Source organism: Nannospalax galili, unplaced genomic scaffold (assembly GCF_000622305.1).
Source record: "Nannospalax galili isolate Female #2095 unplaced genomic scaffold, S.galili_v1.0 scaffold251, whole genome shotgun sequence".
Classification (NCBI taxonomy): Eukaryota; Metazoa; Chordata; class Mammalia; order Rodentia; family Spalacidae; genus Nannospalax; species Nannospalax galili.
Window position 1 is genome coordinate 455,502 of NW_008329576.1, and position 25,084 is coordinate 480,585.

Genomic DNA, 25,084 nt, shown 5'->3' on the forward strand with positions numbered 1-25,084 from the left:
TTTCTAGCCCCTTGTTTCTAGGTAATCTCTGGGATGTGACTGACCGTGACATTGACCGCTACACAGAGGCTCTGCTGCAGGGCTGGCTTAGAGCAGGCCCAGGAGCACCCCTTCTCTACTATGTCGGCCAGGCTCGCCAGGCTCCCCGACTCAAGTATCTTATTGGTTCTGCACCTGTAGCCTATGGCCTACCTGTCACTCTACAAACACCCTGAAGTTGTCTTATCTATGGTAGAAGCTATGTGACTATCTACCTCTAAATGTATATTTAACTTAGTATTTCGAATGTTTTAAAGTAATTTTTTCCCCAATGTTTTGTATGAAACGTCTTTTAATTTAACTTTAATATAATAAAGATATATCAAACCTCATTGTGTGTAGTTTGAAAATATCTAAAGACCTGACAGCCCAGGCATGGGCACCCCCACCCCCACCCCCGCACATGGGAACAGTTTTCAGGAGTTCAAATTTGAGAGCTTTGGGAAGAAAGACAAAGCCTTTCTCAGCTGAGCCTTGGTGGAGAAGGCTACAGAGAAGGACATCAAAATGCTAAAAGGGGAGAGAGGAAGAGCGGTGAGGCTTCTTACGGTGCCTTTAGTACCGCCATTGTCCTGTTTCCCCTAAACGATTTTAGAAATCATTACTCTTCCCACTAAGGCTGCTACACTTACCAATGCCAGCAACCGATTCTGTCAGGTTTTTCAACTCATGGGGCCTGTCTTCCTAAGTTGAAGTTTCTGGGAAGCACACGTCGTATGCTCCTCACATCTAGCACTTAGTATTATTATTTTGTTAATAATTCCTGTACTGCCGGGCGTGATGGCGCACACCTTTAATCTCAGCACTCGGATCGGAGGCAGGCGGATCTCTGTGAGTTCAAGGCCAGCCTGGTCTACACAGTGAATTCCAGGGCAGCTGAGGCTACAGGGAGACCCTGTCTCAAAAAAAAAAAAAATTTATATATATATATAAACACTGTAGTGTACTTCTTGGTGTTCTTTAGGGGTTAGGGTTCTTTCCACCCCATCTGCCCAAATCACCTTTTCACCAGCTGATGGTACACAGGCTTGTCACATCAACGTGGAGTAGTGTATTACCGTTTTGCAATCTTGTGGTTGCGTCCTGAGGATTTTTAGTTTTAAGTTCCCTGAGGACAGAAGCCCTGTTTGTTACAACTTCACGGCTCTAAGTTTTGGATATTTTGTGGCAGAACGTGCTGATGTCTCTAAACAAGCCTCCAATCCTCATCACTCTTCAGAGACCCAGGATCATAGAGATGTCTGGCGCAGAGCGGCCTCCTGGCGGTGCCATAGAGATGCGCCGAGTTTGGCTAGAGCGTCGTTAGGCCAGCCGGCTTTCTCTTCGTTAGTTCTCCTTTCCAACATGGCGCAGTCGATTAACATCACGGAGCTGAGTCTGCCACAGCTGGAAATGCTCAAGAACCAGCTGGACCAGGTGGGGATGGGCCCCCCGCACCTTTCTCGTGCTTCAGGTCGTCCTGCCCACTCGAAGCCGCCCTTTCCCCGGTTCTTTCCCAGGTCCGAGGCTTCCTTCCCAGGGGAACCCCTGTCCGGCCCCAGGACCCGCCCCCTTTCGCCCAGCCGGCTCTTCCCGGGTCCCCGAACTGACCCTTTCTCCACCCCCCTCTCTATAGGAAGTGGAGTTCTTGTCCACGTCCATTGCCCAACTCAAGGTGGTACAGACCAAGTATGTGGAAGCCAAGGACTGTCTGAACGTGCTGAACAAGAGCAACGAGGGTACGGGATAGGCGGGTGAGGGCGCCTGGGGGACATCGCGAACCGGCTTGTCCCGCTTCCTAGTCCAGTTTTCCTTGGAGAAAACTATCCGTTACATATCGCGTACAGCTACACGAGCCCCTGCATGTTGCCTCCGGAGAACCAAAATGTACAGGACCTCCCTCAGCTCCTTTCACCTCTGTTGCTGTTGTTTGGCACTGTGTGTGGACGCTGAGCCCTGTTGGAGCTCCCTTAACACCTTCGCGTGGGAATAGCCAACCTTTCGCAGCTGTTTGTTTTCATTACTTTCACAGGAAAAGAATTACTGGTTCCACTGACGAGTTCTGTATCCTTTCCACAGGAATTGCTACCAAGCTTTCTCAGTCTGCCCTAAATCGGGGAAAGCGTTGATTACACAACGGTCTCCTCATGATTTACACACTTCATAGTTCTCTTATCTAACCTTGGATCACTGTCTGACTAATGTTTGGTGTGTACCAGAAAGTATGAAGAATTGAAGTGTGATATTTCTTTTTGTTGTTTGGGGATGATATCTAATAAGAAGATAAAACTGGTAGTTTGCACTTCTGCTAATAACTTAGAAGAAGACAAAAGCAGTTGAAAAAAAATGGTAGAATATTGAAGTTGGGAACTTGTTGGTTAACCCTCAGTTTCTTAACTTAATTGTAGCTCTGGGCTAAACTACTTTCACTAAGAAACCTGGATTGTCTACCGGTTGAATGCTCCACTTGAAGGAACAAGTTTGGCAATAGGGAACTTGTAATCTGTAGTCTTGAGAAATTATCGGCTAAATGAGAAGCCCAAGAATAGCAGAGTAGTGGGGAATGGTTAAATAAAATAATAGGGCTGGCAAATAGCTCAGCAGGGAAAGACACTTGCCACCAAACCTTACAACCATGCTCCATGGTGGGCACACGTATACACAAAATAAAAAAATTTTAAGGTAATAATCGCCAGGCGTGGTAGTCCCCACCTTTAATCCCAGCACTCCAGAGACTGAGGCAGGTGGATCTCCACATTCAAGGCCAGCTGGGGCTACAGGGAGACCCTGTCTCAAAAAAGACCCCCCTAAAAAAAAATTAGTAATAATCCCATCAGCGTCCATGGTTAGAGGAAAATGAGGCTGGTTTTTCACTTGCACTATTCTAGAGCCTCAAGAGAGAATCATTGTATCTAAAGGGGGAAATTGCAGGAACTCCTTGAAGGATGCAAGAGGGGATCAGGAAAAGAAACTATTCCAGGGTGTGTTTTCTGGATAAGGAACCAACTATGTCTCGCCCAGTTTGGAGTCATAGGTGTAAATTTAAGACCTCCAGATTACTCAGTTCTCTTACAACTTTTTTTTTTCTTTTTTTTGAGACAGGGTCTCCCTATAGCCCCATTTAGCCTATAGCTCAATTTGTAGACCAGGTTGGCCTAGAACTCACAGAGATCTGCCTGCCTCTGCCTCCCAAATTCTGGGATTAAAGGCGTGGACTACCACACCCAGCACTTACAGCTTTTTAGAAAAGGAAGGGTCTTAGAAGACTTCTTGACTGGACTGGCAGAATCATGGCTTATGCTGGGCTAGTTTTTCTCTTAATCCTCGATTCTCAGATGTATGTCCCCGGGAAGCTACATGATGTGGAGCATGTGCTCATCGATGTGGGAACTGGCTACTATGTAGAGAAGGTGAGTGGAAAGCAGCATGTGGATGCCCTCTGTGAAGGGAAGAGCTATAGTGTAGTTCAGGGTCTTTTATTTTTTTCATTTACTTCTGATCTTGCAGACAGCTGAGGATGCCAAGGACTTTTTCAAAAGGAAGATAGACTTCCTTACCAAGCAGATGGAGAAAATCCAGCCAGCTCTGCAGGAGAAGCATGCCATGAAACAAGGTAGGTTTTGCCCAGAGCATCTCTTTCTTTTTAAATTTTATTTATTGTTACTTTGTGTATGTGTGGACCCATGCATGCCACTGCATGTGTGGATGTCAGGACAACTTTCAGGAATCATTTTCCTCCTTCTGGAGATTAAATTCAGATTTTCAGGCTTATTTGGCAAGCATTTTTACCTGCTTAGCCATCTCACCAGCCCCAGGGTGCCTCTTGACCCTTTCTTCCTCCACAGTAAAAACCATTCATTACAGACTGGAGAGATGACTTAGTTCAGCAGTTAAGAACACTTAACTGCTCATGTAGAGGACTTGAGTTCAGTTCTCAGCACCCACATCAAGGGCTTCACAACCACCTGTAACTCTAGCTCCAGGGGAATCTGATGCTTCTGGTCTCTTCAGACACCTGCACTCATGGTACACATACCACCACAGAGACACATACATACACATAATTTAAAAAGAACATTCAGCTGGGCATGGTGGCGCATGCCTTTAGTCCCAGCCCTTGGGAGGCAGAGGCAGGCAGATCTCTGTGAGTTCGAGGCCAGCTGGAGCTTCAGGGAGACCCTGTCTCAAAAAGACAAAAAACAAAAAAAAGAACATTCATTGCACTAGGCATGGTAGCACATACCTGTACTCCCAGCACTGAGGAGGCTAATGCATGAGGATTGCTGTGAGTTCCAGAGCTGCATAGCAAGGCCCTGTCTCCAAAGGAAAAAAACAGCCAGGTTTTATGGCACACACCTGTCATCCCAGCACTAGACAGTTGGAGGCAGAGGCAGAAAGATCAGTAGTTCTGGGTTATCCTTGATTATGTAGCCAGTTCAAGGCCAGCCTGAGCTGCATGAGACTGTGTCTTAACAACTGTGCCCCTACAAAAAAAACAAGGATATGATTAATTTAGGACTGCAAATATGGCTCCACCATGCCTGGCTCTTGATTTTTTTTTTTTTTTTAATGGTGTTATGGATTGAACTTGGTCTGTGTACTAGCCAAGTACTGTACCCTCAGCCCTGACGTGACAGTTTTCTGGTTATGGCTAACACTGCGTTCATTTGTATGAGTGGTTAGCATAGTGACTGACACAGTGTAGAATCTAAATTTAGTGTTATGTGTGTTCTTCCAGTTTAACAAATTGTAGTTGATTGTCCACCTGTCAGTATTCCTTAACTGTAGGTTCTCCACTATAGTTCCTGACCAGGATGTGACTCTTCTTTTTTCTCTCATAGCTGTCATGGAAATGATGAGCCAGAAGATTCAGCAGCTCACAGCCCTGGGGGCAACTCAGGCTGCTGCCAAGGCCTGAGAGTATGTTGCCTAAATGAGAGTTGGAGGGACCCTGTTTCTAGGGGCATGGGACTTTGTAGGCAATGCCTTCTGGTGTCTGGAAGGGAATCTTGTGTTTAATGTTAATAAATGTGCAAGTGAGAAAATGGTGGTCTTTTCTTGCATTAAACAAGGGACCTGTGATGAGCCAGGAGGGGGTGGTCGAGAAGGGGTAGTCTTTCCCGAGCCTGAAAACACGGGCCAGGCACCCAGAGGCTCCACCTGGGGCTCTGACTAGCTGAAAGGAAGGAAACGCTGAGTATAGCAAGCGCCTTCTGTGTTGCCATGGGGACAGCTGGCAATCGGAAGTGAAACTGCACCTCTTCCGGGTCAGCCTTCCCGCCTTCCCGCCTTCCCATGGGTGGAGCCATATGGGTTATCCTTTCCTGCTTGGTACCCTGACGCTGCTGGTCCGCCGTGGTCAGTTCTTCAAACCCCCATGCTGGGGTCTAGAATCCGTTCTGCCCCCTAAAAGACTCTGCAATAACCTTATGGCACCGCCTCGAATCGGGACACACAACGGCACCTTCCACTGCGATGAGGCTCTAGCTTGCGCCTTACTCCGCCTCCTCCCAGAGTACCGGGTACGGATTGCCTGCATCCCTAAACGGGTCGCGACACGGTTGGGACACCCAGAGTACCGGGTACGGATTGCCTGCATCCCTAAACGGGTCGCGACACGGTTGGGGCAACCTGAGCGCCACCCCACCCAAGCCACACCCCCAAAACCGCAACATTAATCCTCTACCCTACCTGGCAGCCTCTTCACCTATGTTCTCTGCAGGATGCAGAGATTGTGCGGACTCGGGACCCCGAAAAACTGGCTTCATGTGACATCGTGGTGGATGTGGGTGGCGAGTACGATCCTCAAAGACACCGATATGACCATCATCAGAGGTGGGTTCACAAATACCTACTTTTTTTTTTTTTTTTTTTTTTTGGTCTTTTTGAGACAAGGTCTCCCACCTGGCCTAGAATTCACTATGTAAACCAGGCTGGCCTGGAACTCACAGAGATCCTCCTGCCTCTGGCCTCCTCTGCCTCCCGAGTGGCAGGACTAAAGGCTTGCGCCACCATGCCCTGCAGCTTATCTCCACCAAAATATTTTGATTGTTTTTAGACTTACCACCTATATTGTACCATGTTTATACCTTATGAATATTATGTAAATATTTTGTTGTTAGTCTTTCTTAATAAAACTCATTAAAAAATGAGCTTCCTAGGTGGTTCTGAGGTGGACTGGTGTTTAGAAATTATAGCTGAGGGTTAGAAAGATGGTTCTGTGGTTAAGAGCACTGATTACTCTTGCAGAGTACCTGGGTTTGATTCCCAGCACCCACATGACAACTAACAACCATCTGTAACTCCAGTTCCAGGGGATCCAACGCCACCTTATGACTTCTGTGGGCATTGCAGAGACACAGGTGCACTTGCATGCATGTAGGCAATACACTCATACACATAAAAAATAAAAATAATAAAATATTTTAGAAACACAAAGTACATACAAGGCCCTGGGTTCAGTCCTCCTCACCAAAAAGTAAGTTTCTTGTACTAGGCATCATGGCTGTACTTTCTACTTCTCAAAGTTCTGTTAGAACTTTTACTCTCTGGAGAATTGCAGGTATCTTCTTGCATTTGTTCTCCCTGGTGGCCAGTACAGTGGTCAGCCTATCCTGCATTTCCCTGCTTAACAGCTCCCCGGTATCTAGTGATAAAGTCTAAACTCCAGTTTTGGCATGGTTGAGCCCTTTCCTACCTTCTGGGTTTACCTTCTGCCACTTCTCACACTTGAGACTGCCTTTCTTGTAGTTCCAGGAAGAGACTTCTCTTAGCCATCCCCCATGTTCCCTCCACCAGAACCCTTTTCCTATTCACTCTCTCTAGTGAACATTTCATTATTGCTTTTCAGGATCTACATGGAGGCATTCCTTTCCTTGTCCCCTCCCTCTTTTTCCCTGTTATAACTTAGCACGAATATGGTCAGTCATCTGTCTCTGGCAACCACATCCATGATTCAAATAACTACTGATCAAAATATATCTTTTTTAAATTTAAATTGCATCTGTGCAGGGTACAGTGGCACACACCTGTAATCTCAGCACTTCAGATACCAAAGCAGGAGGATTGCCTCAAGTTCAAGACCAGCTTGGGCTACATTGAAAGTACCAGGATAGGAAGTCCTTGTCTTTAAGATAAAAAAAGTCAGGCCTAGTGAGGCCTACCTGCCGGTCTCAGCACTTAAGAAGTAGAGGCAGGAGGATAAGTTCAAGACCAAACTCGAGGGCTAGAGAAATGGCTCAGTGGTTGAGAGCACTGGCTGCTCTTGCAGAGGACCTGGGTTTGATTCCCAGGACCCACATGGTGGCTGGCAAACATCTGTAACTCCAGTTCCAAAGGATCCAATGCCCCTTTCTGACCTCTTTGGGCACTGCATGACAAAGGTGCACTTATATTCGTACAGGGAATATACTCATACACATAAAAAATTATTTTTTCCTTTTTAAAAAAACACCAAACTCAGCTAGATAGTGAATCCAAGGTCAGTATGGGATATATGAGACTCTGTCTCAAAATATGCAGACCAAAAAAAAAAAAAAAAATCAAGCCAGGCATGGTAGTATACACCTGTAATTCAGTGATTCAGGAGATGGAAGCTACATACAGGGTTCAAGGCCAGTCTGAGCTACTTGAAACCCTGTGTCAAAAACAAAAACCCAACAATAACAAATAACATTTTTTAATATTTTATTATTTTTTATTTTGTGTATATGAGTGTGTTGCCTGCATATGTGTAAATGCAACTGTGTTGTGCAATGCCTGTGGAGGCCAGAAGTGGGTGTCAGATCCCCTGAACTGGAGTTAATGGACAGTTGTTAGCTGCCATGTGGGTGCTGGGATTCGAACCTGGGTCTTCTGCAAGAACAGCCAGTGTTCTTAACTACTGAGCCATCTCTCCAGCCCCACAAATAACATCTTTATTGAACATATGCAGGCTTTTGTTTTTGTCATTCTCTAAACACAGTATAACACCTATTTCCAGAGATAATTTTTAAGGATACAGGAGGAGCATGACGTGGTGGTGCTTGCCTACAATCCCAGCATTTCTGAAGTGAAGGGGTCGGGGGTCAGGAGTTAGAGGTCATCCTTTCCTACATAGCAAGTTTGAGGCCAGCCTGGACCACATAAGACTCAAGTCATAAAAACAAAATATACAGCCAGGTGTGGTGGCACACACCTGTGATTCCAGCACTTGGGAGGCAGAGGTAGGTGGTCTACATAGTGAGTTCCAGGCCAGCTGGGACTACAGCTGAGACCCTGTTTCAAAAAAAAAAAAGTGTATACAGGAGGATGTGCATATACTGCCCCAATTTAAAAGGCTTGAGCATCTGGACGTTAGGGTACTCGTGAAGTCCTGATACCAATGTCCCCACAGATAGTGACAGCAGGCTGTAGTTGGTCTCTTGGTTGTTCGACCTCCTCCAGCAGATGAAGTTGAAAGGCAAGGAAAGGATTTCAGATTTTTCTCCGTTATGTGCAAAGCACAAAACCTGGCATATAAACTTACTATAGGTGTTGAGTTCTAATTAGCCCTGTCAAGTGAATGCAAAAATGGAGACTCCCAGCCAAGGTCTATGTTGGCACCTGAGGAAGAGCTAAAGCCTTCTAGCGTGGGCTTTCTTCTCCCAATTCCCACAGCATTCTTCATCTTCTTCCCACCCGTGTCTCCGTGTGTAAACTCACACACACTGGAATAATGCACCAGCTCCTTCACCTCAGCCCCTCTCTGTGCTCTTCAGGACATTCACAGAGACCATGAGTTCCCTGTGCCCTGGGAAGCCGTGGCAGACCAAGCTGAGCAGTGCGGGACTTGTGTATCTACACTTTGGGCACAAGCTACTAGCCCAGTTGCTGGGCACTAGTGAAGAGGACACTGTGGTGGATACCCTCTATGACAAGGTGAGGACCTGAGGGCAAACTTGTCCCACATACACATTTCCACCAGGCTGGCTAGAAGTGATGCTGGTGAAACACCGGACTGGGCCTCCAATCAGAGTTCCTGGCCCATACAGGACCCAACAGTCACCCTCCCCATCAGAAATCTCTCTTCTAACCTGCATCCTGGAGTAGGGGTGAGGAATGGATAATTAATATATAGGAAAGGGCTTTGGTACTTTATTATTCTGAGATTTTTATTTAATGTGTATGTATCGCCTGCATGTGGGTAAGTGCACCCGTGTTGGGCAATGCCCGCAGAGGTCAGAGGAGGGCATTGAATCCTTGGAACTGGAGTTACAGACAGTTGTTAGCCACCATGTAGGTGCTGAGAATCAAAACCAGGTCCTCTGCAAGAGCCATCTCTCCAGCCTGATATTTTGAAAGAGTTGGCTGACCTTAAACTTGGGACTTAAGCAGTATGCTTACTTCAGCCCTTTAAGTGCTAAGGCTATAGGTGTACACTGCCACACCATTGTGAGGAAGAACTTTGAAAGCAGCATTTCCTAGTCTTTTTCTTGACATATATTAAAAACAATTATTTTAGGTGTGTTGGTATATACTTTTCCCAGCACTTGTGAGGCTTAGGCACCTGTACTTGGTCTCAAAAACTAAATCAATTGATGTTTTACCATCATAAAAATTAAATTTCTGGGGCTGGAGAGATGGCTTAGAAATTAAGAACATTGCTCTTGCAGAGGACTCGGGTTTGATTCCCAGCACCCACATGGCGGCTACAAACCGTCTTTCACTCCAGTTCCAGGGGAATCCGAAGCCCTCTTCTGACCTCCACAGCATTGCACAACATGGGTGTACTCAAATACATGCAGGCAATACACTGATAGACAAAATTAAAAAAAAAAAAATTAAGTATTTAAAATAAATAAATAAATAAAAACAATTTCTAAACCAAAAAAATTTAAGGGGCTGGAGAGAAGGCTCAGTATTTGGGAGCATTGGCTGCTCTTGCAGAGGACCCAGGTTTGATTCCCAGCACCCACATCAGAGTTATCTTTTGATACTCTGAGTAAACAGAGAAAGCTACTGTTGAGCATCTCAGCATCACTTAATTCACTCGTGACACAGGAGTTGGCAAACTCAGGTGAAAAGGGACTGAACTGAACTGATTATAGGTACCTCTTCAGGTTCTGGCTGGTAGACCTCCTAGTATGTCAGGCCAAACAGTACCAAGGACACCTATTGAACACCCCACTCCTGTGAAGTTTACAAATCAAACTTTAGGTTCACTCAATCCCCAGCACCTCAAACAGAACCCTGAGACTTAGCCAGCAGTTTTACAAGTAGGCTGTTGAGTTTTAGGTCTCAAGCTTTGTTTGCCAGTGTCTGTTCCCATGACAGCATAAGTGTATGACAAAAGAACTATGAATAGGTTAGAGTTGGCTTTAGACTATGGGGCGGTTTTTAAATTTCCATTTCTGATGGGTTTTCTAAGCAGCTGACTAAGCCAGTGATAGGATTCAGTTTGGGGTTTTGGGTTTCATTTATTATTTTTATTTTATATGTATGTGTGTATTGCCTGCATATATGGAAGTGCACCTGTGTCATGCAATGCCCTTGGAGGTCAGAAGAGGGGGTCGGATCCCCTAGAATTCCCCCTAGAACTGGAGTTACAGACAGTTGTTAGCTGCCATGTGGGTGCTGGGATTTGAACCCGGGTCTTCTGCAAGAAAAACCAGTGCTCTTAACTGCTGAGCCATCTCTCTAGGCCCGAGGCCATCTTTTGTAGGGCAATTTCATTGATTCTGCCCTGAAACTCAAGGTATTGTCCTACTGTTTCTTCATGCTCAAATGTCACAGCTGATAGCATATGGCACATCATGGGCTTCCTTGGAACCTAAAGCCCCATATCCCAGCTCTTGTCTGCCTAGCGTTCCCTGCCACTTAACTATATTTGGCCAGACCCTCCACTACCTCATGAACTTAGTGCACCACCTACTCAGCCCACCTAGAGATCTGCTTTCCCTGAACCCTAAGAAACCATTCCCACAACCCTCTCTAGGAATTGAAACCCTTGTTCCAAAGTCAATAGCAGCTCCTCCACACACATACTGGCTTTGGCCTTGGCTTTGGGTGGTGCGCCCCGGGGTTGGAATCCAGCCCTAACACTTTTAACATTAACTACTATATTCCCCAGTTCTCCCTCTTCGCATCTGATCGATGGTGAAACACTCATACTCTGTCATGAGAACTACATACTTACATACCGTGAAACCTAGCTGACTTTCACAACGATAGGTATCCTCAACAACATCTCCCCTGCTGCTGCCTTAGATGTATGAAAACTTCGTGGAGGAAGTAGATGCAGTGGACAATGGCATCTCCCAGTGGGAGGAGGGGGAGCCTCGATATGCACTGACCACTACATTGAGTGCCCGGGTTGCTCGGCTTAATCCCACCTGGAACCAGCCCAACCAAGACACTGAGGTAAGGAGAGTCCCTGAGAAAGAACCTGAGTCATGTCAGAACCTCAGACGAGGGAGTGGGAATGGCACTCGAAGTTAAATTTGGGCCGGCGCCCACCATGTTTCCTGTTCCCACCATTCCCAGGCAGGGTTCAGGCATGCAATGGAGCTGGTTCAGGAGGAGTTTTTGCAGAGACTAAATTTCTACCAACACAGCTGGCTGCCAGCCCGGGCCTTAGTAGAAGAGGCCCTGGCCCAACGATTCAAGGTATAGGCCTGGGAGTGGCCTAGGGATCAGTGATGGTTACCATCTGGTCAACTGTGGCTTCCACTTCTACCAAAACCTAGCCACACCCTACTTATCTTTCAGGTGGACCCAAGTGGGAAGATAGTGGAACTGGCAAAAGGTGGATGCCCTTGGAAAGAGCATCTCTACCACTTGGAATCTGAGCTCTCCCCACCAGTGGCCATCAGTTTTGTTATCTATACTGACCAGGCTGGACAGTGGCGAGTCCAGTGTGTGCCCAAGGAGCCTCACTCATTCCAGAGCCGGTGAGTCCCCCACAGAGCTACCCTACCCTCCTTCAGGTGTGTTTCAGGCTGCCACACTTGATCTCTGCACTGCTCATCTCTTAGTTCCTCAGACCTCCATCTGCTCTTACCAGTTCCTTCTTTCTGTCCACTTGTAGGCTGCCCCTGCCAGAGCCATGGCGGGGACTCCGGGATGAGGCCCTGGACCAGGTTAGTGGGATCCCTGGCTGCATCTTCGTCCATGCCAGTGGCTTCATTGGTGGGCACCACACTCGAGAAGGTGCTCTGAGCATGGCCCGTGCCACTCTCGGCCAGCACCTAGCACCCATGCCCCCTGCAAAGCCATAGGCAAATAAAACTTCTTTCACATCTCACTGACTCAGTACTTGAGCCATCATTGCCCTCCACCATTCTGAGAACTTGCTCAAACTGTGAAAGACCCTATACTAGGTATTTTCCCACTACATCTCAGCTTTGCTTTCCAAATCATTTGAAAAACATCCAGTTCCTATAGCTAAATAACTTGACTGAATTCACAAATAGCCAAAAAGTGACAGAATCTTATCCAGAGTCCATTCTTTTTTCTCACTATACCCCAGTACAACATGCTAGAAAAAAAAAAAACAGAGCCTGGTAACAAAACTTTACTACTACAAGTGGAGGGGAAGAGAGTGGGGCTGAGCAGATGGTACCCCTGGAAGAGTCTCCCAAGGGGCAGAGCTTGGGGATGTCTCAGTAAATAGTGGCACTTCATGAATAGAGCCTCCACCTCCAGCTGGGGGCTCCTGGGCCCAGCCAAACACTGGGCTAAAACGTGGAAACTGGGCATTGACAAAGTATAGAGGGATGTGGGCAATTCGGCCTGTGGACCAGCACTGCAGAGAATAGAGAAACAAAATTATCAGTGTCTAATCCTAAAAGCAGCCTCATAGTAGAGCCACATAGCAGCCACAGCCCTTGGGTCTCCAGCCATTCCCAAGTTCCCCCATATGCCCCTGCCCCTAGTCTACTCACCACAGTGAGCAAGGCCCCTTTGTTGAAGGAAGGATGGAAAGTGATGAGCTGGGCCTGGGCTCCTGGCTCCCCCTGGATAATGCCACTAGGGCAAGAAGAGATAGAAGTAAGAAGGAAATGGAGGCAAAGGGAGGGTCCTGCAGTGGGATGTGCTGTGGAGCACAGACCCAAGGACCTATTCTGCACTTACCAAGGAAGCAGCTCAAACACCGGGCTGTTTCGAGTGCGAAAAAGGAGGATGACTGGAGTCCCATCCTGTACCCGTGGATTTCCTGTAAGAAAGAGGTCCACAAATACAGGAATCTCTGGAAGCAGAGTCCCAGAGGGCAGGGGCAGACAACTGTAGCCCTGGTACTAAAAATCATTGAATAGAGAAGGCTATGGCTTAATAAAACCCTTCCAGCCAGGCATGGTGGTGCACGCCTTTACTCATAGCACTTGGGAGGCAGAGGCAGGTGGATTTCTGTGAGTTCAAGGCCAGCCTGGTCTACATAGTTCCAGGACAGCTGGGGCTACAGGGAGACCCTGTCTCAAAAAGACAAAATAAAAATAAAGCCCTTCCTTCCAACTCCTTACCTTTCATGAGCACAGCCAGCCGCTCCCCACTGGGGTCCCAAACCATGGAGTGGGCCTCTCCCCCGAGCCTGTGGCCAGGACAGGAGGTCAGGGGCATTCAGTGTGGGTCTTTCCACCTTTTCACCACCCCTCCCACGGGCACTCAGCTCACCTTTCCTCTCCATTTGGTGTCTGTATTGTTGTCTCAGAAAGATCTGCTACAATTGTTGCTAACTTGGCACCCCCAACATGCCCCTTCCTCTCTCCTGTAAGTACAGCGGTTCTTGCTTAGTGCAGGAATCAACCGACCCTCCCACTGGTCCCTGCCAGCTTATCACAGGCATCAACACTTCTGAAGTGTCTGCTTCCATCTGTCCCTTGAAGTAGCATCCTACGGGTTGCCGTCTCCCTCTGACTACCCCATAGCCTACATTCTGAAAGACCATCACTCACCACATCGCTCTGGGAACGACAAGGAATAAATTAGTGGTTCCCCCAGTACAGTGAACAGCAGTCGGTTTCCATCTGGACTCCAGCAGCCAGTCTGGAAACAGGAGGGAGAAAGACAGAGGAAAGTAGGTCTATAGGAGGAGGTAGGCAGGAGCGTAGAGGAGGTAGGGGGCTGGGCAAGGGGGGAGCAGAGGATCAGGCCCATTGAAATTCCTATTCTCCCCAACTTCTGTGACTCAACAGTCCCCTCTTACCTGACAGCGCCCTGATAGAGTTGGCCACCTCTCACAAGTCCACATCTGGGCTTCCCAGACTCTGCAAGAGATAGGCAGATTACAACATAGGGCTAGGGTCTTTAGGCTCCAAAACATGGAGCATCCCACCTGACAAATCTCAGGGCCAGTTTCCAGAAGCCAAGTCTTTCTCTGGTTCTTTTCTGGGTTCTTGGCCTCCCCCAACCTTTCACCCACTCACCGAAAGACAGCTGAAGGAGTGGTGGCCAAGACTTTGCTGCCATCTGGAGACCACAGCAAGTTGGTAACCCCACCTCCTCGGAACCAGGGAAGGGGGACGCAAATTTCTGTTGAGACATCCCATACCTAGGACAAAGGGGACAGCAGTAGACAGAAACTCAAACACCCTATCAGCTCACAGTGGGCTGCCTTCTTCCGCCTTCTTCCATGCACAACAGACCAGAAAACAGAGGAGCTGGGAAAAGACTACCCAACATGCAGACCTGCATTTACACTTCCAATGAGAGTTGGTAGTTTCAGATCTGAGGAGGGGGAATGGAGCTCCTTCACATAAATCGAAGATAAAAGAACATCTATGTCACGCTTTTGCCCATGCTTTCCACCAACAGGTTAAGAAGGCTCTTGCCTCAACATTGAGGGGTGGGGACCAACTCACCAGGATAGCAGCATCCACAGGTGAGGCTGAGAGCAACCGCCCCCCACTGGGGGCCCAGGCCAAGCTGGTGACTGGTGAGTGCCCAGGGTGAGATAATACCTGGGCACAGCCAGAGGAGGGTCTGTCAAGGAGAAGCAAAGGGTGTGGAGTGAAAAGATGGTAACAAAAAAGCCCCAACAGGGAGGGCTGGAGAGATGGCTCAATGGTTAAAAGCACTTGCTGTTCTAGAGGACCTCAGTTCAATTCCCAGCACCCACGTTAAGTAGCTCACAACCACCTGTAACTCCACTTTCAGGGGATCAGATGCCCTCTTCTGGCCTCCCCTGACACCCATGTACACACACAAAATAAAACTAAATCTTTAAAGACATAAAAGCCAGCTGGGTGTGGTAGCACATGCCTTTAGTTCTAGCACTCAGGAGGCAGAGGCAGGCAGATCTCTGTTGAGTTCAAGGCCACCTGGGGCTACAGGGAGACCCTGTCGCAAAAAATAAATAAATAAATAAATAAATAAATAAATAAATAAATAAATAAATAAATAAATAAATAAATAAATAAATAAAATAAAATAAAATAAAAAAAATAAATAAATAAATAAATAAATAAATAAATCAGTTAAGAGCACTGGCTGCTTTTGCAGAAATTTTGAGTTCAGTTCCCAACACCCACTCAGTGGCTAACAGCCATCTGCTACTCCAGTTCCAAGGAATCTGACTCTGGTCACTGCATGCATAGGTACACTTACATACATGCAGGCAAAATACACAACATAAAAATAAAAACTTTTAAATAGTGATGACAACAAAAAAAAAAAAAAAACAAGAAAAAATATTAACAACAAAATAAGGACTTGGGGCTGAGGAGATGGGTCAGTGGTTAAGAACACTGGTTGTTCTTGCAGAAGACTGGGTTCAAATCCCAGCACCCAAATGGCAGCTAACAGCTGTCCGTAGCCCCAGTTCCAGGGGATCCAACAGCCTCTTCTGTCTTCTGCGGGCATTGCACAATACAGGTGCACCTACCTACATGGAGGCAATACACACATACGCATAAAATAAAAATAATAAGTATTTTTAAAAAATAAATAAGGACTTAACAAGTGAGAGCCAAGTAATTTAGTTCATAGTAATGGACAAATGTCAGTTTCTTAGTTTTGAGAAGTACAACATACCTTTGAAAAGGTAACATGAGATGCTAAAAAAGCAACTGAATTAAGAGTACACTGAAAATTACTAACATTGTAACTTCTTTATAAATTTAAGGCTATGAGGCCTGGTGCGGTGGCACACCTTTAATCCCAGCACTTGGGAGGCAGAGGCAGTTGGATCTCTGTGAGTTCAAGGCCAGCCTGGTCTACATAGTGAGTTCCAGGACAGCTGGGGCTACAGGGAGACCCTGTCTCAAAAAGACCAAAAAAAAGTAATAATAAAATAATTTTTTAAATCTATTTTTATTATCTGTATGCATGTTTTTCCTGTGTGTATGTCAGTGCACCACATGTGAGTAATGCCCAAGGAGGCCAGAAGAGTACACTGGACCCACTAGAACCGGAGTTTTGATGGTTGTCAGCTGCCATGTGAGTGCTGGGAACTGAACCCAGGTCCTCTGCAAGAGCAGCCGGTGCGCTGAACTGCTCAGCCATCTCTCCAACCCCCCTGACATCTTTTTTAGTGGTAGAAAGTACATCATTTAGATTTTCAAATTTGGTAGCTGAAATAGGTACATAATATTTATAATTCTTTTCTTTCTTTCATCTCTCCCTTTCATGTCACACCCCTGCTCTTTATTTATTTAGAGTTTCAGGTCTCCCTTTGTTGTCTAGGCTGGCCAAAACCTGATCTGAAGTAGTCCTAATGTCTCAGCCTCCCAAGTGCTGGGCCTACAGCATGGCTCGTCCTCATCTGGGTCTGCCCAAGAGGTTTTCCTATTTATAATTTTACAGTTTTCTGGTTTTAGGTTTAGTTCTCATGGGAACTGTTGTTGCACTTCAGTGGTTTCTACTCATTTCTGTTATTTAGTCCTTTATCCTTCCTATTTGCTTAAGACACAGTCTCACAACATAGCCCTGTCTGCCTCTGCCTCTGCCTGGAGTGCTGGGATTAAAGGCATATGACACCACACCTGGCCTCTGCCCTTCCTTTAAACCTCTAGCTGACAGTGCATGACCCACAAATACATTCTCCCATAATCCTAGAAGCCTCTAGGTTCTGTCCCTTTGTCAGGACAGAGCATCTTAGCACCCCACCTTAACCTTAGCCCTGGTAAGTGCTATGATGACAAAGAACTTCATCCAGATTCCCCACAGGTCATACCCTTGGCACGACCACCCTCTGGCTGCCAGGACTCACCGGGTAGACAAGGAGGTAGGATCCAGGGTCCAGATGAGAATACAGCTCTGACAGGCCACAGCCAATACTGAGGCACCAAGGGGTTTCCAGGCCAGAGCTGCCACATTTCGCTGCAGTCGGTGCTTCAGGGAGGGAACTATAGTGCTAGGGTAAAGAGGTAGGGACCAGTCAAAGCAGGGACATAGCTCAAGAGACCCCAGACCAATTTAAAAGGTAAAATGGGGGTTGGGGATTTAGCTCAGTGGTAGAGCGCTTGCCTAGCAAGCCCAAGGCCCTGGGTTCGGTCCTTCTCAGCTCTGGGAAGAAAAAAAAGATAAAAGGAAGCTGGGTGTGGTGCACTTTTAGTCCCAACGCACGGGAGGCAGAGGCAGGAGGATCTCTATGAGTTCAAGGCCAGCCTGGGCTACATAGTGAAACCCTGTAAGTAAAACCATACAAAAGAAAGGTGATGCAGGGGCTAGGGAGGGATGGGACTGGAGAGGTGGCTCAGCAGTTAAGAGCACTGGCTGCTTTTGCAGAGGGGCGGGCTTTGGTTCCCAGCACTTACATACATGCAGGCAAAACACTCATATACATAGAATTTTTTAAATTTTTAGCTAAAAAGAAAAAAGCCAGGTGTAGTGACCCACGCCTTTAATCCCAGTACTGGGGAGGCAGAGGCAGACGGATCTCTGAGAGTTCAAGGCCAGTCTGGTCTATACAGTGAGTTCCAGAATAGCTGGAACTACAGGGAGACCCTGCCTCAAAAAGACCAAAAACAGACAAAGGAAGGGAGGAAGAGAGGAAGGGGTCAATCCAGGGTTTCAAGAGCACAGCGTATTGTGGGTCAGAGGGATAAGTTAAAGGTTAGGTATAGAAAGGACACAGCCAGTTTTGGACTTTCCCCAACCCAATTCTGGAGCCTTGTGGATCAGTTCAGGAAGTACAGGACTGCCCAGGACCAAGGCTGAAAAGGTGAGACAAGTCTGAACCTGCTACAAATACCCACATACCTGTTGGCATTATACACACGGATGGAGTCATCCAGCAGGGCCACTGCAAACTTGTTGGTGTGAGGGTGCCACGAAAAAACTCGCAAGCAACAGCTGGACCTGGGGCAGGAGTGAGCAAAGACTGGAAGCTGCACCTCCCATGCCCAGCCCAGCAACTCATGTTCCGTCCCACATGATGGTCGTTCACTTGTTCTTTGGTTTCTTTCTAGGGTGGTAGGAGGAGTGACAACACAAAGAATAGAGGGGTCTCTGCCTTAACCTTTCTCTCCCCAGAGGAATTTTTACAGTTCAGGACTTCCTTCCCACAAAGTGCCAGAGCCTGTACACTCACCAATTTGTTACTTGAGCAAACTCAGCAATCAGATCTTCACTCCTGAGCTATAAAAATGCAGCAGAAACATAGAGACACACTAGTACAAAAGGGGTTTACCCATGCAACACACCCATGGGGGAGCTGGACCACTCCCATCTTTTGAATAATCCCACAAAACCTTGACCAGAAAGGCTAAGGCAGGGAGGAAACCAAACTTACAGACAGATGTGGGAACAGGGAGCCATGGAGGGAGGAGGCCCATCGACAAAGAGCTAGAGCCCAGCTGGAGGCTGTCTTTACCCATTCAAACACTGTGAGGTTAAAGAGACAGTTCTGATTAAATCGTCCACAGGGCCCTTACGGGGCACTCTCTTAGGTAAAGACAAAGACAAAACCCCCCAAGTCCACCTGTGTGCCTAGCAGTGGGTCTGGATACCCATTCTAGATATCTGAAGGTATGAAAGAGAAGGTGACAGGAGAAACTCAGGCTAAAGGGAAAGGCTGGGCTAACAGATGCTGGGCTGAGTTTAAGAAGACTGTGGAGGGGGAAGAGTCTAAAATTAGAGAGGGTGAGAGAGAAAATTCTTACCCTCTTCCTCTGAATTTGCAATTTCATTCAGCACCCCAAAAAGGCCCACATCACGCCTGACAAGAAGAGAAAATCAAGAATAAGATTACTCTGATCCTATTACGAGTCCCCCTAACAAGTTTCATTCATTCAACAAACACAAATTAAAAATAAGAGGACTGGGACTAGAGAGATGGCTCAGCGGTTAAGAACACTGACTGTTCTTGCAGAGGACCCGGGTTCGAATCCCAGCACCCACATGGCAGCTAACAACTGTCCGTAACTCCAGTTCCAGGGGATCCGACAGCCTCTTCTGTCTTCCTTAGGCATTGCACGACACAAGTGCACTTACTTGCATGTAGGCAATACACGCATACACATAAAATAAAAATAAGTAAAATAAATAAATAAATAAATAAATAAATAAATAAAAATAAGAGGACTGGGGCTGGAGAGATAGCTCAGCAGTTAAGAACACTGTTCTTGCAGAAGACCCGGGTTCGAATCCCAGCACCCACATGGCAGCTAGCAACTGTCCGTAACTCCAGTTCCAGGGATTCCGAAAGTCTCTTCTGTCCTTTGCAGGCACTGCACAACATGGGTGCACTTACCTACATGCAGGCAATACACACATACACATAAAATAAAAATAATAAATCTTTAAAAAAATGGGCTGGAGAGATGGCTCAGCGGTTAAGAACACTGACTGTTCTTGCAGAAGACCCGGGTTTGAATTCCAGCACCCACACGGCAGCTAACAACTGTCTATAACTCCAGTCCCCAGAGATCTGACAGCCTCTTCTGTCCTCCACAGGCATTGAACGACACGGGTGCACTTACCTACATGAAGGCAATACACACGTACACATAAAAAAAATCAATATTTTTTTAAAAAAAGAAGACAGGGGCCGGGTGTGGTGGTGCACGCCTTTAATCCCAGCACTTGGGAGGCAGAGGCAGGGGCAGGGGCAGGCAGATCTCTGTGAGTTCAAGGCCAGCCTGGTCTCCATAGTGAGTTCCAGGACAGCTGGGGCTACAGGAGACCCCGTCTCAAAAAAAAAAGAAGACGGAGGTGTAGCTCAGTTGTTAGAGTGCCTGACTAGCACAAAGTCTTGGGTTCGATTCCCACCACTGCATAAAATTAGGTGTGGTAGCACATGCCTGTAATCCCAGCACTTGGGAGGTAGAAGTAGGAGAATCAGAAGTTCAAGACCCACAGTGAGTTTGAGGCCAGCATATGCTAGATGAGGCACTGATTTTTTTTGAAAAAAATAATAGGGGTAAGAGATGGCACTGGGGTTAAAAGCAATGGCCGCTCTTGCAGAGGACCCAAGTTTGCTTCCCAGAACCTACATGACAGCTAACAACTGTCCCTAATTGTAGTTTCAGGGGATCCAAAGCCCTCTTCTGACTTCTGCAGGCACTGCAGGACATGGGTGCCCTTATATACATGCAGGCAAAACACTCACACACATAAAAATAAATTTAAAAAAAATTTTAAAGTAATGGGTGCTGACAATCTACCTGGAACTTTTTAAAAATAGTGTTTTTTATTTTTTTTTATTTATTTTTGGGGGGGGTCTTTTTGAAGCAGGGTCTCCCTGTAAGCCCCAGCTGTCCTGGAACTCACTATGTAGACCAGGCTGGCCTTGAACTCACAGAGATCCACCTGCCTCTGCCTCCCGAGTGCTGGGACTACAGGCGTGTGCCACCACACCCGGCTATTATTTTTTTTTATCTTAATTATTTTTACTTTATGTGTATGCATGTACTGCATGCATGTAGGTAAGTGCACCCATGTTGTACAATACCCACAGCAGTCAGAAGAGGCTGTCAGATACCCTGGGACTGAAGTTATGGACAGTTGTTAGCTGCCATGCTGGGATTTGAACCCAGGTCTTCTGCAAGAACAACCAGTGTTCTTAACCTTTGAGCCATCTTGCCAGCTCCATGTTTATTATTTTATGTGTATAAGTGTATTGCCTGCATGTGTGTACGTGCACCCATGTTGTGCAATGCCCACGGAGGTCAGAAGAAGGCATCAGATCCCCTGGAACTGGAGTTACGGATGGTTGTTAGCCACCATGTGGGTTCTGGTACTCCAACCAGGAGTTCTCTGCAAGAGCAGTCAGTGCTCTTAACAGCTGAGCCATCTCTCCAGCCCCCTACTAGGCACTTTATATATTATCCTTTCATTTATTTATCACACTAATCTTCTGAATGACATTTTATCCACTTACAGATGAGGCCACTAAATCTAAGGGATCAGGTCATAGATTCAGAACTTGCTTTCTTGCTTTCAGACAGTGAATGGAAAGTCATGAAAAGGTCTTAAGCAAAGGAAAAAAGTAATTACATGAGCATTTCAGAAAGATCAGTCTGGACCAAGACTAGAAGGGCTCAGAATAGAAAGAAAGGAATCAGGACACAAGACTCTTCAAAAAAAAGTGATGTGGTCAGCATGATGGTACACACCTTTATTCCCAGCACTTGGGAGGCAGGGGCAGGCAGATCTTTGTAAGATCAAAGCCAGCCTGGTATATATAGTGAGTTCCAGGCCAGCCAGGGCTATATACTCTTGTGTCAAAAACAAAACAAAATAGAAAGGTGAAGTGATCTGAACCTGTGAGATACAGAAAAGGAAAGAGTTGAGAAACTTAGGAAATAGAGAACACAGATTTGAGGAATAATTACAACAGTAGTAAGGGAAAAGGTAATATCCAGAGAAACACCTAACAGTAAATATATCAGCAAATATGTCTATAATGTACCAGGTACTAGGCCAGGTGCTTCTGTGATCCAATTTAGCCATTACACAATCCTACTGTCAAATATCTTTGTTCTGTTTGGATTTTTGTTTTGTTTGGTTTTCTTTTTCTCAATCTTGCAACTGAGGATGACCATGAATTTCTGATCTTCCTGCTTTCACCTCCCTAATGCTGGAACTACAGGCATGCACCTCCACACCCAATTTTATTGGTGCTGGAGAGAACCCAGGACTTTACATGCTTAGCAAGCCACTCTATCAACTGAGCTACATTGCCTAGTCCTGTATGTATAATTTTTGATAAAAAAGACTGTTTGGTAACAACTCACAAAATAACAAATGAACATAACTCATCAATCTAGCAACTTAATTTCCAGGAAGTTTTCTTACAGGTAACAGTAATGATAGCAGCTAAGTCTTCAAGGGATTAATATGTGCTAGGACTTGTTCTTTAAGTACTTTGCATCTACTTAATCACCACTACAACACATATAAGACAGGTTTCATTTTACTGGTGAAGAAAATGAGGGTCAGAATAATTAAGTAATTTGCCCAAGGCCATGTAACTAAAAAAAAATGGTGGTTAGAAACCAGACATCATACCTCCAGCTCTTTTTTTCTTTTTGTCTTTTGAAACAGGGTCACCTTGTAGCTCCAGCTGGCCTGGAACTCACTATGTAGACCAGGCTGGCCTTGAACTCACAGAGATCTGCCTGCCTCTGCCTCCCAAGTGCTGGGACTACAGGTGTGCACTACCACACCCAGCTAGCTCCAGCTCTCAAGTGTGCAAAATGAATGACCTATGTAGATTAACCAATACAACCTTATACCAAACTATGCAGAGCTTCAGGTAAAAGCTCAAAAGTAATAATAACATGAGGTGGGTGAAGAGAGCAGATCTGTATAATCAATCCAGAAAGCAAAGCCAGACACTAGAGATAAAATGGAGCTACTGGTGAAGCCTTGAGTTACACAATAAGAGGAATAGTGATTTCATTTTCTCCAGGGTCTGTAGACCTAGGGAACTCTTTGCCATGCCTCACCAAACATTGATGCATCTTTTCCACACTTGCTCCCTGTGATGGATGAAGGCAGTTCTTGTACCATGGTCCAGCCTCCCAGGGGTTTTTAAGGGATCCTTGGTCAAGTGTAGGACAGGAAGATTGATCCACTATAACTCAGAAACAAGGAGGGTGTAAGAGTCAGTCCCTTTCAGAAATCTTTTCTGAAGACCCTGTCATCTCCAGCCCACAGCTGGACTAAGCATATTTCCCACATGCACAATTTGACAGTTCTCAGAAAGAGAACTTTAGTCCTTCTTAGCTGCAAAATCCAACCGTTCTCCGTTGGGTTTACTTTAGAGAAGACCTGACTCAGAGCATCCTTCGTATAGATTCCCTCCACCCACTCTAGGACCGCCTCACATCCCCTTGGCGACCCTTACAAGCCAATACCAAACCTAAAATACATTTCCTTCTATCTAAAACTGTCCTGGGGGGCCAGTCTTTTACAGCAGGCCAGTCTCTGAGTCCCCGCCTCGCCGCCTCCAATTGCCCCTTTCCCCTGATCCCGTCCCCACTCCTATAGGTCCCCTCTCCGCCCGGACCACCTGGCCCCGGAAGTCGGGAGGCGGGCTCTCATAGCTTCTGCCTGTCACCAGTTCGTTATTGTGCTCATATAAGGTGACTTGACCCCTAGGCGGTGGCGGGGGAAACAACCCCAGGGAGCACATCTTGCCAGTCCGGAGGACGCCTGGAATCGGTAAGCTCCCAGGTGGATTACTCCTCTGACTTAGTTCCCGGGCTAGATTCGTATCCGGACGGGTAGCCGTACAGGACAAACGACCTCGCGAAGCTCAACGGAAGTTCAATGAAGAAGGTGTTTTGTACAGTTCCGGGTGGACTTCCGGAAAGTCCTTGCTCGCCCCCTGGCGGACGGAGCGGGCACAGTGCGGACACGTTTGCAGAGCTAACCTTTAGTCAAGAGCCACGGTTTATTTTGTTTTGTTTCCTGTGAGACCGTTGTTTTTTTTCCAACTCCGAATCCCCCAACACTGTCTCCCACTCATTATCTCAAGATGGAGAGGGTCCAAAATAAGCCATGTTTAGGAAAGTACCTAATTAAACTCCCAAAGGCCCGTAGATAGCCCCAAAGAAAAGAGACTGTGTCACTGTGTCCACCGCACTTGGCTGAAAGCTCAGGGAAGACCTGGAGGAGGGGAGGCAGGAATGACCGACCTTGGGAGACACAGTTCTGTCCCTGATGAACCCAGAGCTCACAGGATGAGGGTTCCTGAAAGACAAAGTGGGACACTTGGGAAAACAGTAACATTTCCTGAGTATATTACTTAAACGTTTTTACAATCCCTGCAATACCCCCAGAGATGCACTGTTGTACTACCAGTAGCAAAGCAGATACAGAGATTAAACCTAGATGTAGTTGAAAATGGCATTGACGGACTATGTTGGCCTAAAACTGTAATCCCACCAGGATGTGGCGGTGGGAGTACAATCTCAACGTGGGCTCTAAAGCAAGACCCTGTCTCAAAATCCCTACACCCGGCACTGGGAAGGTGAGAAAGAAGGATCTGAAGTTCAAGATCATCCTCTGCTACACAGTGAGTTCTCTGCCAGCTTGGACTACGTCAGAACCTTTCCCAAGGGGGTGAGGGGCGTTTCAGCCATTAGGTTAAGAGCCAGGGTACAGTCCCCAGTACCCACATAGCAGCTCCACAGGCACTGCATACATCAGGTACACATACATACAAGCAGAACACATAAAAATAAAAGTTTTAAAATCGATTTTTAAAAGATTTTATTTTTAGCTGGGCGTGGTGGCAATCACCTGTAGTCCCAGCACTTGGGAGGCAGAGGCAGGCAGAACTCTCTGTGAGTTCAAGGCCAGCCTGGTCTACATAGTGAGTTCCAGGACAGCTCGGGCTACAGGGAGACCCTGTCTCAAAAAGACCAAAAAAAAAAAAATTTTTTTTTAAAGCACTTACCGAGAGGGTAACCCTCTGTAACTCTAGTTCCAAGGAACCTGACACCCTCTTCTGGCTTCCTCAGGCATTGCATACATGTGGTACACTTACATGCAGGCAAAACACTCATACACATAAAAGTAAATCGTTTAAAAAGAAAAAAAAAACAGCTGGTCAAACATAGGAGTCAGATTGATCTCTGTGAGTTACAGTTAAGCCAGGACTACATGGTGAGACACGCACCCCCCAAAACTAAATAAATAGAACAAAGAAAATGAAATA

General features: G+C 46.5%; 4 protein-coding genes across 4 annotated transcripts in view; 3 read left to right on the forward strand and 1 right to left on the reverse strand.

The window, feature by feature from the left end:
• Positions 1-364, forward strand: part of Espl1 (extra spindle pole bodies like 1, separase) — a 29,182-nt gene extending 28,818 nt beyond the window's left edge. The window contains exon 31 of the mRNA XM_008838535.3: positions 8-364. Within this exon, the coding sequence (XP_008836757.1) occupies positions 8-215 (208 nt within the window). The 3' untranslated portion in view covers positions 216-364. The remainder of the gene's footprint in view (positions 1-7) is intronic.
• A 934-nt stretch (positions 365-1,298) lies between these two features.
• Positions 1,299-5,066, forward strand: Pfdn5 (prefoldin subunit 5). Its single transcript, XM_008838550.2, has 6 exons — positions 1,299-1,455; positions 1,655-1,757; positions 2,051-2,082; positions 3,354-3,428; positions 3,526-3,631; positions 4,860-5,066. Exons 1-6 carry the CDS (start codon positions 1,384-1,386, stop codon positions 4,934-4,936), a joined length of 465 nt encoding a protein of 154 aa, XP_008836772.1. The 5' UTR covers positions 1,299-1,383; the 3' UTR covers positions 4,937-5,066.
• A 236-nt stretch (positions 5,067-5,302) lies between these two features.
• Positions 5,303-12,280, forward strand: CUNH12orf10 (chromosome unknown C12orf10 homolog). The gene is made up of 7 exons (XM_008838567.3): positions 5,303-5,540; positions 5,741-5,853; positions 8,757-8,916; positions 11,245-11,397; positions 11,521-11,643; positions 11,746-11,927; positions 12,065-12,280. The coding sequence occupies exons 1-7, from the start codon at positions 5,328-5,330 to the stop codon at positions 12,252-12,254; spliced, it is 1,134 nt and encodes a 377-aa protein (XP_008836789.1). The 5' UTR covers positions 5,303-5,327; the 3' UTR covers positions 12,255-12,280.
• Positions 12,281-12,497: 217 nt separating this feature from the next.
• Positions 12,498-23,684, reverse strand: Aaas (aladin WD repeat nucleoporin). Its single transcript, XM_008838562.2, has 16 exons — positions 23,432-23,684; positions 22,866-22,993; positions 19,077-19,132; positions 18,707-18,798; positions 18,506-18,552; positions 18,175-18,273; positions 17,183-17,326; positions 14,835-14,955; positions 14,400-14,524; positions 14,180-14,240; positions 13,929-14,019; positions 13,648-13,741; positions 13,497-13,564; positions 13,111-13,192; positions 12,921-13,005; positions 12,498-12,781 (listed from the first exon to the last, which is right to left on the reverse strand). Exons 1-16 carry the CDS (start codon positions 23,552-23,554, stop codon positions 12,557-12,559), a joined length of 1,641 nt encoding a protein of 546 aa, XP_008836784.1. The 5' UTR covers positions 23,555-23,684; the 3' UTR covers positions 12,498-12,556.
• Between the last annotated feature and the right edge of the window lie 1,400 nt (positions 23,685-25,084).

What these genes read in the sequence shown, in the direction of transcription:
- Pfdn5 (XM_008838550.2), top strand. Translation starts at nt 1,384, where the DNA reads ATGGCGCAGTCGATTAACATCACGGAGCTGAGTCTGCCACAGCTGGAA. An exon ending in GCTGAACAAGAGCAACGAGG is followed by an intron (nt 1,758 to 2,050) that starts GTACGGGATAGG and finishes TTACTTTCACAG; the next exon opens with GAAAAGAATTACTGGTTCCA. An exon ending in CTGGCTACTATGTAGAGAAG is followed by an intron (nt 3,429 to 3,525) that starts GTGAGTGGAAAG and finishes CTGATCTTGCAG; the next exon opens with ACAGCTGAGGATGCCAAGGA.
- CUNH12orf10 (XM_008838567.3), top strand. Translation starts at nt 5,328, where the DNA reads ATGGGTTATCCTTTCCTGCTTGGTACCCTGACGCTGCTGGTCCGCCGT. An exon ending in GCCTCCTCCCAGAGTACCGG is followed by an intron (nt 5,541 to 5,740) that starts GTACGGATTGCC and finishes TGTTCTCTGCAG; the next exon opens with GATGCAGAGATTGTGCGGAC. An exon ending in AGCCCAACCAAGACACTGAG is followed by an intron (nt 11,398 to 11,520) that starts GTAAGGAGAGTC and finishes CACCATTCCCAG; the next exon opens with GCAGGGTTCAGGCATGCAAT.
- Aaas (XM_008838562.2), bottom strand. Translation starts at nt 23,554, where the DNA reads ATGTGCTCCCTGGGGTTGTTTCCCCCGCCACCGCCTAGGGGTCAAGTC. An exon ending in GTCGTTCCCAGAGCGATGTG is followed by an intron (nt 13,742 to 13,928) that starts GTGAGTGATGGT and finishes CTGTACTTACAG; the next exon opens with GAGAGAGGAAGGGGCATGTT. An exon ending in GTGTTTGAGCTGCTTCCTTG is followed by an intron (nt 13,006 to 13,110) that starts GTAAGTGCAGAA and finishes TTCTTGCCCTAG; the next exon opens with TGGCATTATCCAGGGGGAGC.